Here is a 14898-nt window from a genome sequence, read left to right on the forward strand (position 1 = left end):
AGTGTACAGATATCACCCTGAGACAGAGGGACTGAGAGACACCAGTCAGTGTACAGATATCACCCTGAGAGAGAGGGGACTGAGAGACACCAGTCAGTGTACAGATATCACCCTGAGACAGAGGGACTGAGAGACACCCGTCAGTGTACAGATATCACCCTGAGAGAGAGAGGACTGAGAGACACCAGTCAGTGTACAGATATCACCCTGAGAGAGAGAGGGACTGAGAGACACCAGTCAGTGTACAGATATCACCCTGAGAGAGAAGGACTGGGGGACACCAGGTCAGTGTACAGATATCACCCTGAGAGAGAGGGACTGACAGACACAGTCAGTGCACAGATATCACCCTGAGACAATGGCTCCTCTCTTGTTCCCTCTTTTCTCTCTATTGTAGGATGCGCTGAGGGCAAAAAGGAGCCAGGAAGCCGCCGAGCGTGAATGGCGTCGGAAGGAACTGGGGGACGAGCGTAAGAAAGCCGAGGTGGCTGCGATTCTGAAGAATCCCGAGCAGATCAAATCCGGCAGAAGCAGCATTTTCTGTCGGTGCAGGCCACGAAAGAACGGCAGGAATTCGAGAGAGTTCTCATGTAGGTCACTGATCTCTCCGTCTCGGTGGTGTGGCAGGGTGGGGCCCCAGGTATCTCTCTGCGTCAGACACTGTGGTAGAATCGTAAAGCGTAGAATGAGGCCCTTCAGCCCATTGAGTTTTCGCCAGCTCTTCAGAAATCATTTCAGTGCACTCTGCCCCCCTCTCCTGCCCCTTGTTCCCTCCAATGTTTTCTCCAAGTCTTCATCCCATTCCATTTTGAAGGCTACTCTTGGATCTCTTTCCACCCTCCTCCCTGAGTCACTTCCAAATCCTAACTGCCCCTGTTGCCTCTGGTACTTTTGCCTTCCCGCCTTCGATCTGCAACCCTTCGGCCTCCGGAAATCGTTTATTTTCATTTCCTATCTCTCAGTGGTTCTCCAACCATTTTGGTTAAATGGCCTTCTTCTGAAATGGACTGGTAATCACGAACCAACTGCGTCTAAATTATTACCCTGTGGAGATCTCATGAGGTGAAAATCATAGAATGGTTACAGCAGAGAAGGAGGCCATTCAGCCCATCCTGAAAATGCTACATGGAGAGCATGCCTCAATAATGAACATAGGAATTAGGAGCAGGAGTAGACCACTCGACCCCTCGAGCCTGCTCCGCCATTCACTAAGTTCATGGCTGAACTGATTACTCCACATTTCCACCTACCCCCGCTAATCTTCTACCCCCTTCCTTATGAAAACTCTATCTACATCTGCCTTAAAAATATTCCAAGACTCTGCTTCCACTGCATTTTCAGGAAGAGAATTCCAAAGACTCATGATCCTCTGAGAGAAAAAATGTCTCCTCATCTCTGTCTTAAATGGGCGGCCCCTTACTTTTAAACAGTGACCCCTAGTTTGAGATTCTCCCACAAGGGGAAACATCATTTCCACATCCACCCTGTCAAGACCCCTCAGGATCTTATATGTTTCAATTAAGTCGCCTCTTACTCTTCTAAATTCCAGTGGATACAAGCCTAGCCTGTCCAGTCTTTCCTCATAAGACAGCCCACCCATTCCAGGTATTAGTCTAGTAAACGTTCTCTGTACTGCTTCCAATGCATTTACATCCTTCCTTAAATAAGGAGACCAGTACTGTCCACAGTATTCCAGACGTGGTCTCACCAGTGCCCTGTACAGCTGAAGCATAACCTCCCTACTTTTGTATTCAATTCCCCTCGTGATAAATGATAACATTCTATTAGCTTTCCTAATTATGTTCTGTACCTGCATACTAACCTTTTGCGATTCATGCACTGGGATACGCAGATCCCTCTGCATATCAGAGCTCTGCAATCTCTCGCCATTTAGACAATATGCTTTTTCTTCTTCTTGCCAAAGTGGACAATTTCACACTTTCCCACATTATACTCCATTTTCCAGGTCTTTGCCCACTCACCTCACCTATCTATATCCCTTTGTCGCCTCCTTATGTCCTCTTCACAAGTTACTTTCCTATCTATCTTTGTCTCATCAGCAAACTTAGCAACCATACCTTTGGTCCCTTCATCTAAGACATTTATATAAATTGTAAAAAGTTGAGGCCCCAGCACAGATCCCTGTGGCACACCACTCGTTACATCTTGCCAAACAGAAAATGACCCATTTATGCGTACTCTCTATTTCCTTGTAGTTAACCAATCTTCTATCCATGCCAATATGTTACCCCCTACACCATGAGATTTTATTTTCTGCAATAACCTTTGATGTGGCACCTTATCAAATGCCTTCTGGAAATCTAAGTACAATACATCCACTGGTTCCCCTTTATCCACAGCACATGTAACTCACTCAAAGAACTCCAATGAATTGGTTAAACATGATTTCCATTTCACAAAACCATGTTGACTCTGCCTAATTACCTTGAATTTTTCTAAATGCCCTGCTATAACATCTCTAATAATAGCTTTTAACATTTTCCCTAAGACAGATGTTAAGCTAACTGACCTGTAGTTTCCTGCTTTCTTTCTCCCTCCCTTTTTGAATAAAGGAGTTATATTCGCTATTTTCCAATCTAAAGGAACCTTCCCCGAATCTAGGGAATGTTAAAAAGTTAAAACTAACGCATCAACTATCTCACTAGCCACTTCTTTTAACACCCGAAGGTGAAGTCCATCAGGACCTTGGGACTTGTCAGCCCGCAGCTCCGACAATTAGTTCAGTACCACTTCCCTGGTCATTGTAATTTTTGTGAGTTCCTCCCTCACTTCCATTTCCTGACTTACAGCTAATTCTGGGATGTTACTTGTATCCTCAATAGTGAAGACAGATGAAAAATACCTGTTCAATTTATTTGCCACCTCCATTATTAATTCCCCAGACTCGCTCTCTGTCGGACCAACGTGCACTTTGTTAACTCTTTTCTTTTTAAAATATCTACAGAAACTGTTACTATCTGTCTCTCTATTTCCAGCTCGCTTTCTCTCGTACTGTAATTTTACCTTTCTTATCAATTTTTTAGTCCTTCTTTGCTGTTTTTATATTCTGTCCAATCTTCTGACCTGCCTCCCATCTTTGCACAATTATAGGCTTTCTCATGAAGTTTGATACTATCTTTAACTGTTCTAGTTAACCACGGATGGTGGGTCCCCCCTTAAAATTTTTCTTTTTCATTGAAATATATCTATTCTGTGTATTCTGAAATATCCCCTTAAATGTCAGCCACTGCATCTCTATCGATCTATCCCTTAACCTGATTTGCCAGTTAACTTTAGCTCGCTCTGCTTTCATGCCCTCATAATTGCCCTTATTTAAGTTTAAAATACTAGTCTTAGACCCACTCTTCTCTTCCTCAAACTGAATGTAGAATGCAATCATATTATGATCGCTGCTACCTAGGGGCGCCTTAACTATGAGGTCATTAATTAATCCTATCTCGTTGCACAATACCAGGTCTAGTATAGCCTGCTTTCTGGTTGCCTCCAGAATGTATTGTTCCAAGAAATTATCCCAAAAACATTCTATGTACCCCTCATCTAGGCGACTTCTGCCAATCTGATTTTTTTCCAGTCTATATGTAGGTTAAAATCCCCCATAATTATCTCCGTACCTTTCTGACAAGCTCCCATTGTTTCCTCCTTTATACCCCGTCCTACAGTGTGGTTAGTGTTAGGTGGCCTGTATACCACTCCCACAAGTGACTTCTTGCCTTTATGATTTCTCATCTCTATCCAAACTGGTTCTACATCCTGGTCTCCTGAACTTCGGTCATCCCTCTTTATTGTGCTAATACCATCATTAATTAACAGAGCAACCCCTCCACCTTTTCCTAGCTTCCTGTCCTTCCTAAATGGTTTCAGGACAACAGGGAATTACCTGGACTGGCAATTTGAGGGATAGTTTCCCTGATGTCGGCAATGATGGAACAGTGCTGACAAACCAGGGATAAAAGATAAGTGCTACTGCACTAACATTTTCGGGCCCGCCAACTGAACTGCTTTTAATGTGGTCAAAGACTTACTGTCGATGACGGATGCACCATGTCAATTCACAGATTGCATCTGATACCAACAGCTGCTGGTCAGAACAGTATCAATGGCCTCCGCACTGGTTTTGCATCTTTGAGAGGCTGAGCAGCTTTCTATTTTAGTTTCTTCTTAAAAAAAAAAAGACCCACAAGCAGACGAGTTTCCTTCCCTCCACTCCTATTCTGCTTGATCGGAACCCCATCTACCACCTTCAATATTCACTCCCTCCACCACCGACGCACAGTGGCAGCAGTGTGTGCCATCTACAAGATGCACTGCAGCAACTCATCCTTAGACAGCATCTTCCAAACCTGCGACCTCTACCAACTAGAAGGACAAAAGGGCAGCAGAGGCATGGGAACACCGCCACCTGCAAGTTCCCCTCCAAGTCACACACCATCCGGACTTGGAACTATATCACCGTTCCTTCACTGTCGCTGGGTCAAAATCCTGGAACTCCCTTCCTAACAGCACTGTGGGTGTACCTACCCCACATGGACTGCAGCGGTTCAAGAAGGCAGCTCACCATCACCTTCTCAAGGGCAATTCGGGATGGGCAATAAATGGGTTATCGTGGCACTTGTTGCACTGCACAAATCCATATTGAATGCACTCTGAGCATCACGGCCGCAGCCAGCCTCCTCTTCCTTCCCGCCGAGAGTAAATGTGAAACTCATTGCTCATGACTATAACCACTGCGGCTCCTGTCACTGCAAAGAAGGCTGAGTATTTAGGAGTCCTCGGGGAGTGGGCATCTTGTTAGTTACTCTACTCGTGTGAGACTCACACTAACTGTCGTTAGTAAGCATCTAACCTTTTTCTTCTTTACTTTCCTTTTTCCCCTTCTCTCTCTCTCTCTCCCTCTCTCTCTCTCTCTCCCTCTCTCAGCCGCTGAAGAGATAATTTCACAGTTCCCCGGAAAGCCTTTACAGACATCGGTTTGAGAACCACTGCAGTGCCTGGAACTGGACACAATACTACAGTTGAGACTGAACCAGTGTTTTGTACAGGTTTATCATAACATCCTTGTTTTTGTTCTATATGCCCGCTATTTATAAAGCCCAGGATTCCATATACTTTATTGACCACTTTCTCAACCTGTCCTGCCACCTGCAAAGATTTGTGAACATATAGTCCCCAGGTCCCACTGCTCCTGCACCCCTTTATAATTGCAGCTGTTACAACCAGGTGAGAAAGGGGTCTCGGGATCCCTTTCAGCCTTCACCTGGTCTTACTGTAACAGGGTTTTGATTTTAAACACACTGCGTTTTGAGCTCCCCCTTGGTGAATCCTTGTTCACCGCTTTCCAATTATGAGGCAAAGAAATGAGCACAAACAGGCTTTCTTAGGTTTAAAGAAGAAAAGTGAAATTTATTAAACTTAAACTCTAATTCGGTTAACACCTGCAGATACATGATGCGCCCACGCTAGCATGCATACACGATACACGCATGCAGATAGGGGCAGAAGAAAAAATAGAGTGGAAAGGTTTGAGGCAATCTCTGAGGAGGGTTTTTTTGTTACTGTGCTTCAAGCTCGCTGTGGAGTCCTTGATTGAAGATATAGTCTTGCTTTTCATTGGGGCCTAGTATTCTTCTTAAACCCTTCTCACTTTCGGAGACTTTTCTCTCCCTTTGGGTTCATGTGTCTTCAATGGGTTTTGGAGTTCTGTGAGAAAGAGATGGGAGTAGACAGGAGGAGAGGAGGTCTTTTTCAGTCCAGGAGCAAAGAGCTTTCTGCCAGCTCAAACACTGTCTCTCCAATTTAAAACTCAGTTCAAAAACTACAACAGCCAGTTAGTCATGTGACTAAACTGGTCTGACCACGTCTGTTTGTGGATTGAATTGGAGCAGGGAGTGGCTCCTTTGGCTACAAGCCTGTTTGTTAATATGCAAAAATGGTCTTTCTGACCAGGGGCCTGGCAATTCCTTGTAACAGGCCTTCTCTTCTCAACGACAATTTAATGTCCATGTGGTGAAATTAATGTGCCTCATTCTTGGCAGGTGGGGGCCTGCATGACAGTAACCGTTAATTTAATATTGCCTCCTTGTTCCTCCTACTAAAATGAATCACTTCACACTTTCCTGAGTTGAATTTGATCTGCCACTTGTCTGCCCATTCCATCAGTCTGTCTATATCCTCTTGAAGTCTATCACTATCCTCCTCACTGTTTGTTACACTTCCAAGTTTCATGCCATCTGCAAATGTCAAAATTGTGTCCTGTTAGCCCCAAGTCCAAGTCATTAATGTGTATCAAAAACAGCAATTGTCCCGGTCCCGGTCCCTGGAGAACGGCACTGTCTACCATCCTCCAGTTCAATAATCAACCATACACCACCACTCTCAGTTTCCTGTCACTCAGCCAACTTCGTATCCGTGCTGCCAATATCCCTTTTATTCCATGGGCTTCAATTTCACTAACTGGCCTGTTAGGTGGTACTCCATCCAGTGCCTTTTGGATGTCCATGTACACCACGTCAACCACATTACCCTCATCGACCCTCTCTGTGACTTCATCAAAACTTAGTCAAGCTTACTCTTAACCAGTCCGTGCTGCCTTTTTATTTTTAGTCCATGCTTGTCCCAGTGGCTGTTAGTTTTCTGGAACATCGTTTCAAAAACATTCCCCACCTTCAGCCCTCAATGACAGTCTGGGGGCTGTCGGGGGTCATGGTGAGTGAGATGCTGACCTTTAACATCTTGGGGGTACGGAACAATCGGGATGTTTAGAGATGGTGAGGTATGCAAGACACTGACCTTTAACCTCTCTGCGTATGCATTTGGACGAAAGGTGCTGGGGGTGTTGGTGTTTGGTGAGGATGCGGGCGGGGGCAGGTTTCACAGTGTGTCGAACTGGTTGATGGGTTCTGGAGGTGTTGGCAAAGGGAGGTACTAGATGCCGGAAGCTCCCCTGCACAGTTGACAGTTTAGACGGAGGGATCAAGGTGAGGGATTTTGTTGGCTCTCCCGGCAACTGATGGGACTGAACTTGCAGGGTACAGAAAGAGCAGATCGAGAAGGAGAAGAAAGAGGAAGAGGACAAGAGATATGGCAGGACCAAGTATGCCACGGACCTTCGCGAGCAGATCAGGGAGAGGGAGCAGAAGCACATCGAGGAGCGGGCGGCATTCTTTGAGGAAGGAAAGCGGCTAAAGGAGGAAGCTTTACAAAGACGGCTTCGCCTCGACCAAATCAAACGCAAGAAACTCGATGAACTCAGGTCAGCTCCATTGGGATTGTGTAGAGTGGGAAGGGGTTTGGATCCAGTGGGGCTATGGAGACTGGGAGCGAGCGGGAAGGGGTTTGGGCCCATTGGGATTGGGGAGAGTGGGAAGGGGTTTTGGACCATTGGGACTGTGGAGAGTAGGAGTGAATGGGAAGGGGTTTGGGACCATTGGGATTGAGGAAAGTGGGAGCGAGCGGGAAGGGGTTTGGGTGCAGTGGGGAGTGGGAGCGAGTGGGAAGGGGTTTGGGTCCAGTTGGGCTGTGGGGAGTGGGAGCGAGCGGGAAGGGATTTGGGTCCAGTGGGAGCGAGCGGGAAGGGGTTTGGGTCCAGTGGGACTGTGGGGAGTGGGAGCAAGCGGGGAGGGGTTTGGGTCCAGTGCGACTGTGGAGAGTGGGAGCGAGCGGGAAGAGGTTTAGGTCCGGTTGGGCTGTGGGGAGTGGGAGTGAGCGGGAAGGGGTTTGGGTCCAGTGGGGAGTGGGAGCGAACGGGAAGGGGTTTGGGTGCAGTGGGTCTGTGGGGCGTGGGAGCGAACGGGAAGGTGTTTGGGTGCAGTGGGGAGTGGGAAGGGGTTTGGGTCCAGTTGGGCTGTGGGGAGTGGGAGCGAGCGGGAAGGGGTTTGGGTCCAGTGGGAGCGAGCTGGAAGGGGTTTGGGTCCAGTGGGAGCGAGCTGGAAGGGGTTTGGGTCCAGTGGGACTGTGGGGAGTGGGAGCGAGCGGGAAGGGGTTTGGGTCCAGTTAGGCTGTGGGGAGTGGGAGCGAGCGGGAAGGGGTTTGGGTCCAGTGGGACTGTGGGGAGTGGGAGCGAGCGGGAAGGGGTTTGGGTCCAGTTGGGCTGTGGGGAGTCGGAGCGAGCGGGAAGGGGTTTGGGTCCAGTGGGACTGTGGGGAGTGGGAGCGAGCGGGAAGGGGTTTGGGTCCAGTGGGAGCGAGCGGGAAGGGGTTTGGGTCCAGTGGGAGCGAGCTGGAAGGGGTTTGGGTCCAGTGAGACTGTGGGGAGTGGGAGCGAGCGGGAAGGGGTTTGGGTCCAGTGGGACTGTGGGGAGTGGGAGCGAGCGGGAAGGGGTTTGGGTCCAGTGGGACTGTGGGGAGTGGGAGCGAGCGGGAAGGGGTTTGGGTCCAGTGCAACTGTGGAGAGTGGGAGCGAGCGGGAAGAGGTTTGGGTCCAGTTGGGCTGTGGGGTGTGGGAGCGAACAGGAAGGGGTTTGGGACCATTGGGAGCGAGCGGGAAGGGGTTTGGGTCCAGTGGGACTGTGGGGAGTGGGAGCGAGCGGGAAGGGGTTTGGGTCCAGTGGGACTGTGGGGAGTGGGAGCGAGCGGGAAGGGGTTTGGGTCCAGTGGGACTGTGGGGAGTGGGAGCGAGCGGGAAGGGGTTTGGGTCCAGTTGGGCTGTGGGGTGTGGGAGCGAACAGGAAGGGGTTTGGGACCATTGGGGCTGTGAGGAGTGGGAGCGAATGGGAAGGGGTTTGGGACCATGGCCTGTGGGGCTGTCGAGAGTGGGAGCGAGCGGGAAGGGGTTCGATCCTGTGTGGTGTGATGGGAAGGGGTTGGAATCTGAGTCTGCCTCAGTTCCAGGGTCTGTAACCCATTCCTGATCCTCTTTCGCAGGTCCGTCGGCCTGCCAGAAAAGTACTGTCGGGAGATTGAGCGACGGTTGGCCGCTGTCACAGCCTAGTGACACGTGAAGGCACGGATTCTACATTTGGAAATTTAGTGCTCGATGTGTTTTGGAGTCTTCAAAAAATGTATAAAGAATAAATAAAACATCATCTGTCTCATTATCATTTGCAATCTTCGCAAAAGGGTCCCGAGGTGTGCAATGTGCTTCCTGCATGTTATCGCCCTGGGATTGAGAACCCCTCACCTTAGACTATGGACCATGCACCCCCTCGACCCCTATTACTCAACCGCATGACCAACAACACCTCACCCTCACTCCTCAACTGCACCCAGTCAACCCAGAGAAGGCAGCACTAAAAGACATCAGGCAGGGTACAGATAAAGAACCATAGAAAAGTTATGGAACAGAAGGAGACCATTCAGCCCATCATGTCTGCGCCAGCTGAAAAAACCTGCCCATTCTAATCCCACCTTCCAGCACCTGGTCCATACCCTTGCAGGTTACAGCACTTCAGGTGCATGTCCAGGTATCTTTTAAAAGAATTGAGGATTTCTGCTTCCACCACCGTTCCTGGCAGTGAATTCCAGACACCCACCACCCTCTGGGTGAAAAAGTTTTTCCTCTTGGCCCCTCTAATCCTTCTACCAATCACCTTAAATCTGTGCCCCCTGGTAATTGACCTCTCCGCTAGGGGAAACAGGTCCTTCCTGTCTACTCTATCTAGGCCCCTCATAATTTTGTAGGCCTCAATTCAGTCACCCCTCAGCCTCCTCTGTTATAAGGAAAACAACCCTAGCCTATCAAATCTTTCCTCATAGCTGCAACTTTCAAGCCCTGGCAACATTCCTGTACATCTCCGCTGCACTCTCTTCAGAGCTGTACAGTCCTTCCTGTAATGTGGTGACCAGAACTGTACACAATATTCAAGCTGTGGCCTAACCAGCGTTTTATACAGTTCCAACATTACATCCCTGCTTTTGTATTCTGTACCTCAGCCAATAAAAGAAAGCATTCCATATGCCTTCTTCACCACTCTATCTACCTGTCCTGCCACCTTCAGGGACATGTGGACACGGACTCCAAGGTCTCCACACGTCTTCTACCCCTCTCAATATCCTCTCATTTATTGTGTATTCTCTCGCTTTATTTGCCCTCAAATGCATTACCTCACAATTTTCTGGATTGAATTCCATTTGCCACTTTTCCACCCACTCAACCAAACCATTTACATATTTCTGTAGTCTACAGCTGTCCTCTTCGCTATCAACTGCACAACCAATTTTTGTGTCATCAGCAAATTTCCCAATTATGCCTCCCACATTTAAGTCTGTATCATTAATATATCCCACAAACAGCAAGGGACTCAACACAGCCCTGTGAAACACCATGGGAAACCGCTTCCCATTCACAAAAACATCCATCGACTACTACCCTTTGCTTCTTGTCACTGAGCCAATTTTGGATCCAACCTGCCACATTCCCCTGTATTCCAAGGGCTTTCATTTTACTGACCAGTCTGCCATGAAAAATGCTTCACTAAGATCCATGTCGACCACATCCACTGCACTACCCTCATCAACCCTCTTTGTTACTTCCTCAAAAACCTCAAGTTAGTAAGACATGACTTTCCATTAACAAATCCATGCTGACTATCCCTAATTAATCCGTGCCTTTCGAACTGGCAGTTTATCCTGTCCCTCAGAATTGGTATCTCCCTGAGAGACAATGACTGAGAGATACCAGTTAGTGTACAGATCACCCTGAGAGAGAGAGGGTTCTGAGAGATACCAGTCAGTGGAAAGATATCTCCCTGAGAGAGAGGGACTGAAAGACATCAGTCAGTGTACACATATCACCCTGAGAGAGGGGACTGACAGACACCAGTCAGTGTACAGATATCACCCTGAGAGGGAGGGACTGAGAGACACCAGTCAGTGTACAGATATCACCCTGAGAGAGAGGGACTGAGAGACACCAGTCAGTGTACAGATATATCCCTGAGAGAGAGGGACTGAAAGACATCAGTCAGTGTACACATATCACCCTGAGATAGAGGGACTGAGAGACACCAGTCAGTGTACAGATAGCACCCTGAGAGAGAGGGACTGAGAGACACCAGTCAGTGGACAGATATCTCCCCGAGAAAGTGTGGGTTGAGAGAGAGCTAAGGGACTGCACATGGGCTGTGAAAGGGGATTGAATGGGGGTGCAGAGAATGTGATGAGGGAGAGTGTACATGGGCTGTGAAAGGGACTAATGGGGTTGTAGAGACTGTGATCGGGGAGAGTGTACATGGGCTGTGGGAGATTGAATGGGGATGGAGAGACTGTGAAAGGGGAGAGTGTACATGGGCTGTGGGAGATTGAATGGGGATGTAGAGACTGTGATAGGGGAGAGTGTACATGGGCTGTGGGAGATTGAATGGGGATGTCGTGACAGTGATAGGGGAAAGTGTACATGGGCTGTGGGAGATTGAATGGGGATGTAGAGACTGTGAGAGGGGAGAGTGTACATGGGCTGTGGGAGATTGAATGGGGATGTCGTGACAGTGATAGGGGAGAGTGTACATGGGCTGCGGGAGATTGAATGGGGATGTCGTGACAGTGATAGGGGAGAGTGCACATGGGCTGCGGGAGATTGAATGGGGATGTCGTGACAGTGATAGGGGAGAGTGTACATGGGCTGCGGGAGATTGAATGGGGATGTCGTGACAGTGATAGGGGAGAGTGTACATGGGCTGTGGGAGATTGAATGGGGATGTCGTGACAGTGATAGGGGAGAGTGTACATGGGCTGTGGGAGATTGAATGGGGATGTCGTGACAGTGATAGGGGAGAGTGTACATGGGCTGTGGGAGATTGAATGGGGATGTCGTGACAGTGATAGGGGAGAGTGTACATGGGCTGTGGGAGATTGAATGGGGATGTCGTGACAGTGATAGGGGAGAGTGTACACGGGCTGCGGGAGATTGAATGGGGGTGTAGAGACTGTGTGTTGAAGAAATTTGATACGCCAGATTGTCAAAGAAATTCTCCGGACTCAGACCTTGAGCATTAACAAATTTTATTGCATGATATCATGGGGTGCACACCTTTCCTAATCACTGTCCGGTGCTACTCCAAACCGCTCCAGAGCGCCAGATTTATATAGTACAACAGACGCCGAGCTGACAGTTTCCCAATTAGTTACAGAACTACGAGATAGACACAGGACGGCCTTCGTGACTATACACCATGTAGAATCCGAGGTCAGCTTCGCATAAGGCTGTACATAACAAACTATTATTTTTCTTAAGTTAATGCATACTCCAGATACCACATTCGCCCATTGATAACGTCTGTGTGGGTTGTGGTTTTGCTCAGCAGGTTGCTGCAGACAAACGAGTCAGAAAAGCAAAGAGCTGTAGACCCCAAGGTCAGCAAAACTGCTGCCACAGAGAGTGAGAGAGATTGAGAGTGTGTGATGGGGGAGAGTGTACATGGGCTGTGGGAGATTGAATGGTGATGTAGAGACTGTGATCGGGGAGAGTGTACATGGACTGTGGGAGATTGAATGGGGATGTAGAGACTGTGATAGGGGAGAGTGTACATGGACTGTGGGAGATTGAATGGGGGTGTAGAGACTGTGATAGGGGAGAGTGTACATGGGCTGTGGGAGATTGAATGGGGGTGTAGAGATTGTGATAGGGGAGAGTGTACATGGGCTGTGGGAGATTGAATGGGCGTGTAGAGACTGTGATAGGGGAGAGTGTACATGGGCTGTGGGAGATTGAATGGGGGTGCAGAGACTGTGATAGTGGAGAGTGTACATGGGCTGTGGGTGATTGAATGGGGGTGTAGAGACTGTGATGGGGAGAGTGTACATGGGCTGTGGGAGATTGAATGGGGGTGCAGAGACTGTGATAGGGGAGAGTGTACATGGGCTGAGGGAGATTGAATGGGGGTGTCGAGACTCTGATAGGGGAGCGTGTACATGGGCTGTGGGTGATTGAATGGGGGTGTAGAGACTGTGATGGGGAGAGTGTACATGGGCTGTGGGAGATTGAATGGGGGTGTAGAGACTGTGATAGGGGAGAGTGTACATGGGCTGAGGGAGATTGAATGGGGGTGTCGAGACTCTGATAGGGGAGCGTGTACATGATGTGACTGACTGGTGTCTGGGACATGTGACCTGTGAAATATTCCATAAACATTCCTCCTGTGAAATCCATCATGATGAGGTGTTATCAATTCAAGAACACAGAGACATTAAAAATCCCGGAGAGTTCCTCCATTTATTGATCAGTTTAAACTGTCGAGGATTGTCTCCTGCTGCTCACTCCATCGCACAGCCTGTCAGAGACGGAGAGATATTGGGAGAGAGTCAATCTTTCTGTACAATCAGCTGAAAAGTCATTAAATCTCCCCGCGTAGTCAGGTGGCTACAGAATAGTGAGGACATTGTGCACCCTGGCACCAGGTAAGTAACAAAGCCGACAGGACCTTGGCCTGTGAGTGCGGGGACGCAATCTATCCCGCAAGTGATCAAATTCCTCCATTACCAGAACAGCTCCATGCCTGAGGTACTTCACTGACTTACAGAGACGGAGGAACATGGGGGATGATCTCCTTAGACCACTGAGGGAGTGCTGCACTGTCAGAGTGTCAGTACTGAGGGAGTGCCGCACTGTCGGAGGGTCAGTACTGTGGGAGTGCTGCACTGTCAAAGTGTCAGTACTGAGGGAGTGCCGCACTGTCAGAGTGTCAGTACTGAGGGAGTGCTGCACTGTCAGACTGTCAGTACTGAGGGAGTGCTGCACTGTCAGAGTGTCAGTACTGAGGGAGTGCTGCACTGTCAGAGGGTCAGTACTGAGGGAGTGCTGCACTGTCGGAGGGTCAGTACTGAGGGAGTACTGCACTGTCGGAGGGTCAGTACTGAGAGGGTGCCGCACTGTCAGAGTGTCAGTACTGAGGGAGTGCTGCACTGTCAGACTGTCAGTACTGAAGGAGCGCTGCACTGTCAGAGGGTCAGTACTGAGTGAGCGCTGCACTGAGTGTCAGTACTGAGGGAGCGCTGCTCTGTCAGAGGGTCAGTACTGAGGGAGCGCTGCACTGTCAGAGTTTCAGCACTGAGGGAGTGCCGCACTGTCAGAGTGTCAGTACTGAGGGAGTGCTGCACTGTCAGAGGGTCAGTACTGAGGGAGCGCTGCACTGTCAGAGGGTCAGTACTGAGGGAGCGCTGCACTGTCAGAGGGTCAGTACTGAGGGAGTGCCGCACTGTCAGAGTGTCAGTACTGAGGGAGCGCTGCACTGTCAGAGGGTCAGTACTGAGGGAGTGCTGCACTGTCAGAGTGTCAGTACTGAGGGAGTGCTGCACTGTCAGAGTGTCAGTACTGAGGGAGCGCTGCACTGTCGGAGGGTCAGTACTGAGGGAGTGCTGCACTGTCGGAGGGTCAGTACTGAGGGAGTGCTGCACTGTCGGAGGGTCAGTACTGAGGGAGTACTGCACTGTCGGAGGGTCAGTACTGAGGGAGTGCTGCACTGTCGGAGGGTCAGTACTGAGGGAGTGCTGCACTGTCAGTGTCAGTACTGAGGGAATGCTGCACTGTCGGCGTGTCAGTACTGAAGGAGCGCTGCGCTGTCAGTGGGTCAGTTCTGAGGGTGAGCTGCACTGTTGGAGGATCAGTCATGTTAGATACAGTGCAAAGCTCCCTCTGCACTGTCCCCATCAAACACTCCCAGGACAGGTACAATACGGGGTTAGATACAGAGTAAAGCTCCCTCTACACTGTCCCCATCAAACACTCCCAGGACAGGTACAATACGGGGTTAGATACAGAGTAAAGCTCCCTCTACACTGTCCCCATCAAACACTCCCAGGACAGGTACAGCACTGGGATTGGCTGCTCTCTGATTTGGGAGCCTGAGTGTTGAGTGCATCAACGAGGTGCAGCTGAGAGTGCTGGTGGCAGTTGGAGGTTGCAGAGGTGGAGAGAGGAGCTACACTGAGCAAGAGAGAGCAGCTGCCA

At 49.3% G+C, this 14898-nt stretch overlaps 1 protein-coding gene and 1 pseudogene across 4 annotated transcripts in view; one reads left to right on the forward strand and one right to left on the reverse strand.

Annotated features, from left to right (window-relative positions):
* Positions 1–9031, forward strand: part of LOC137385230 (cilia- and flagella-associated protein 45-like) — a 30886-nt pseudogene extending 21855 nt beyond the window's left edge.
* Positions 9032–11937: 2906 nt separating this feature from the next.
* Positions 11938–14898, reverse strand: part of LOC137345288 (ICOS ligand-like) — a 100272-nt gene continuing 97311 nt past the window's right edge. For all 4 annotated transcript variants that reach the window (XM_068008769.1, XM_068008771.1, XM_068008770.1 and 1 more), the window contains one exon: positions 11938–13222. In XM_068008769.1, the coding sequence (XP_067864870.1) occupies positions 13177–13222 (46 nt within the window). In that variant the 3' untranslated portion in view covers positions 11938–13176. The remainder of the gene's footprint in view (positions 13223–14898) is intronic.

This window comes from Heterodontus francisci, chromosome 28, assembly GCF_036365525.1.
Source record: "Heterodontus francisci isolate sHetFra1 chromosome 28, sHetFra1.hap1, whole genome shotgun sequence".
Classification (NCBI taxonomy): Eukaryota; Metazoa; Chordata; class Chondrichthyes; order Heterodontiformes; family Heterodontidae; genus Heterodontus; species Heterodontus francisci.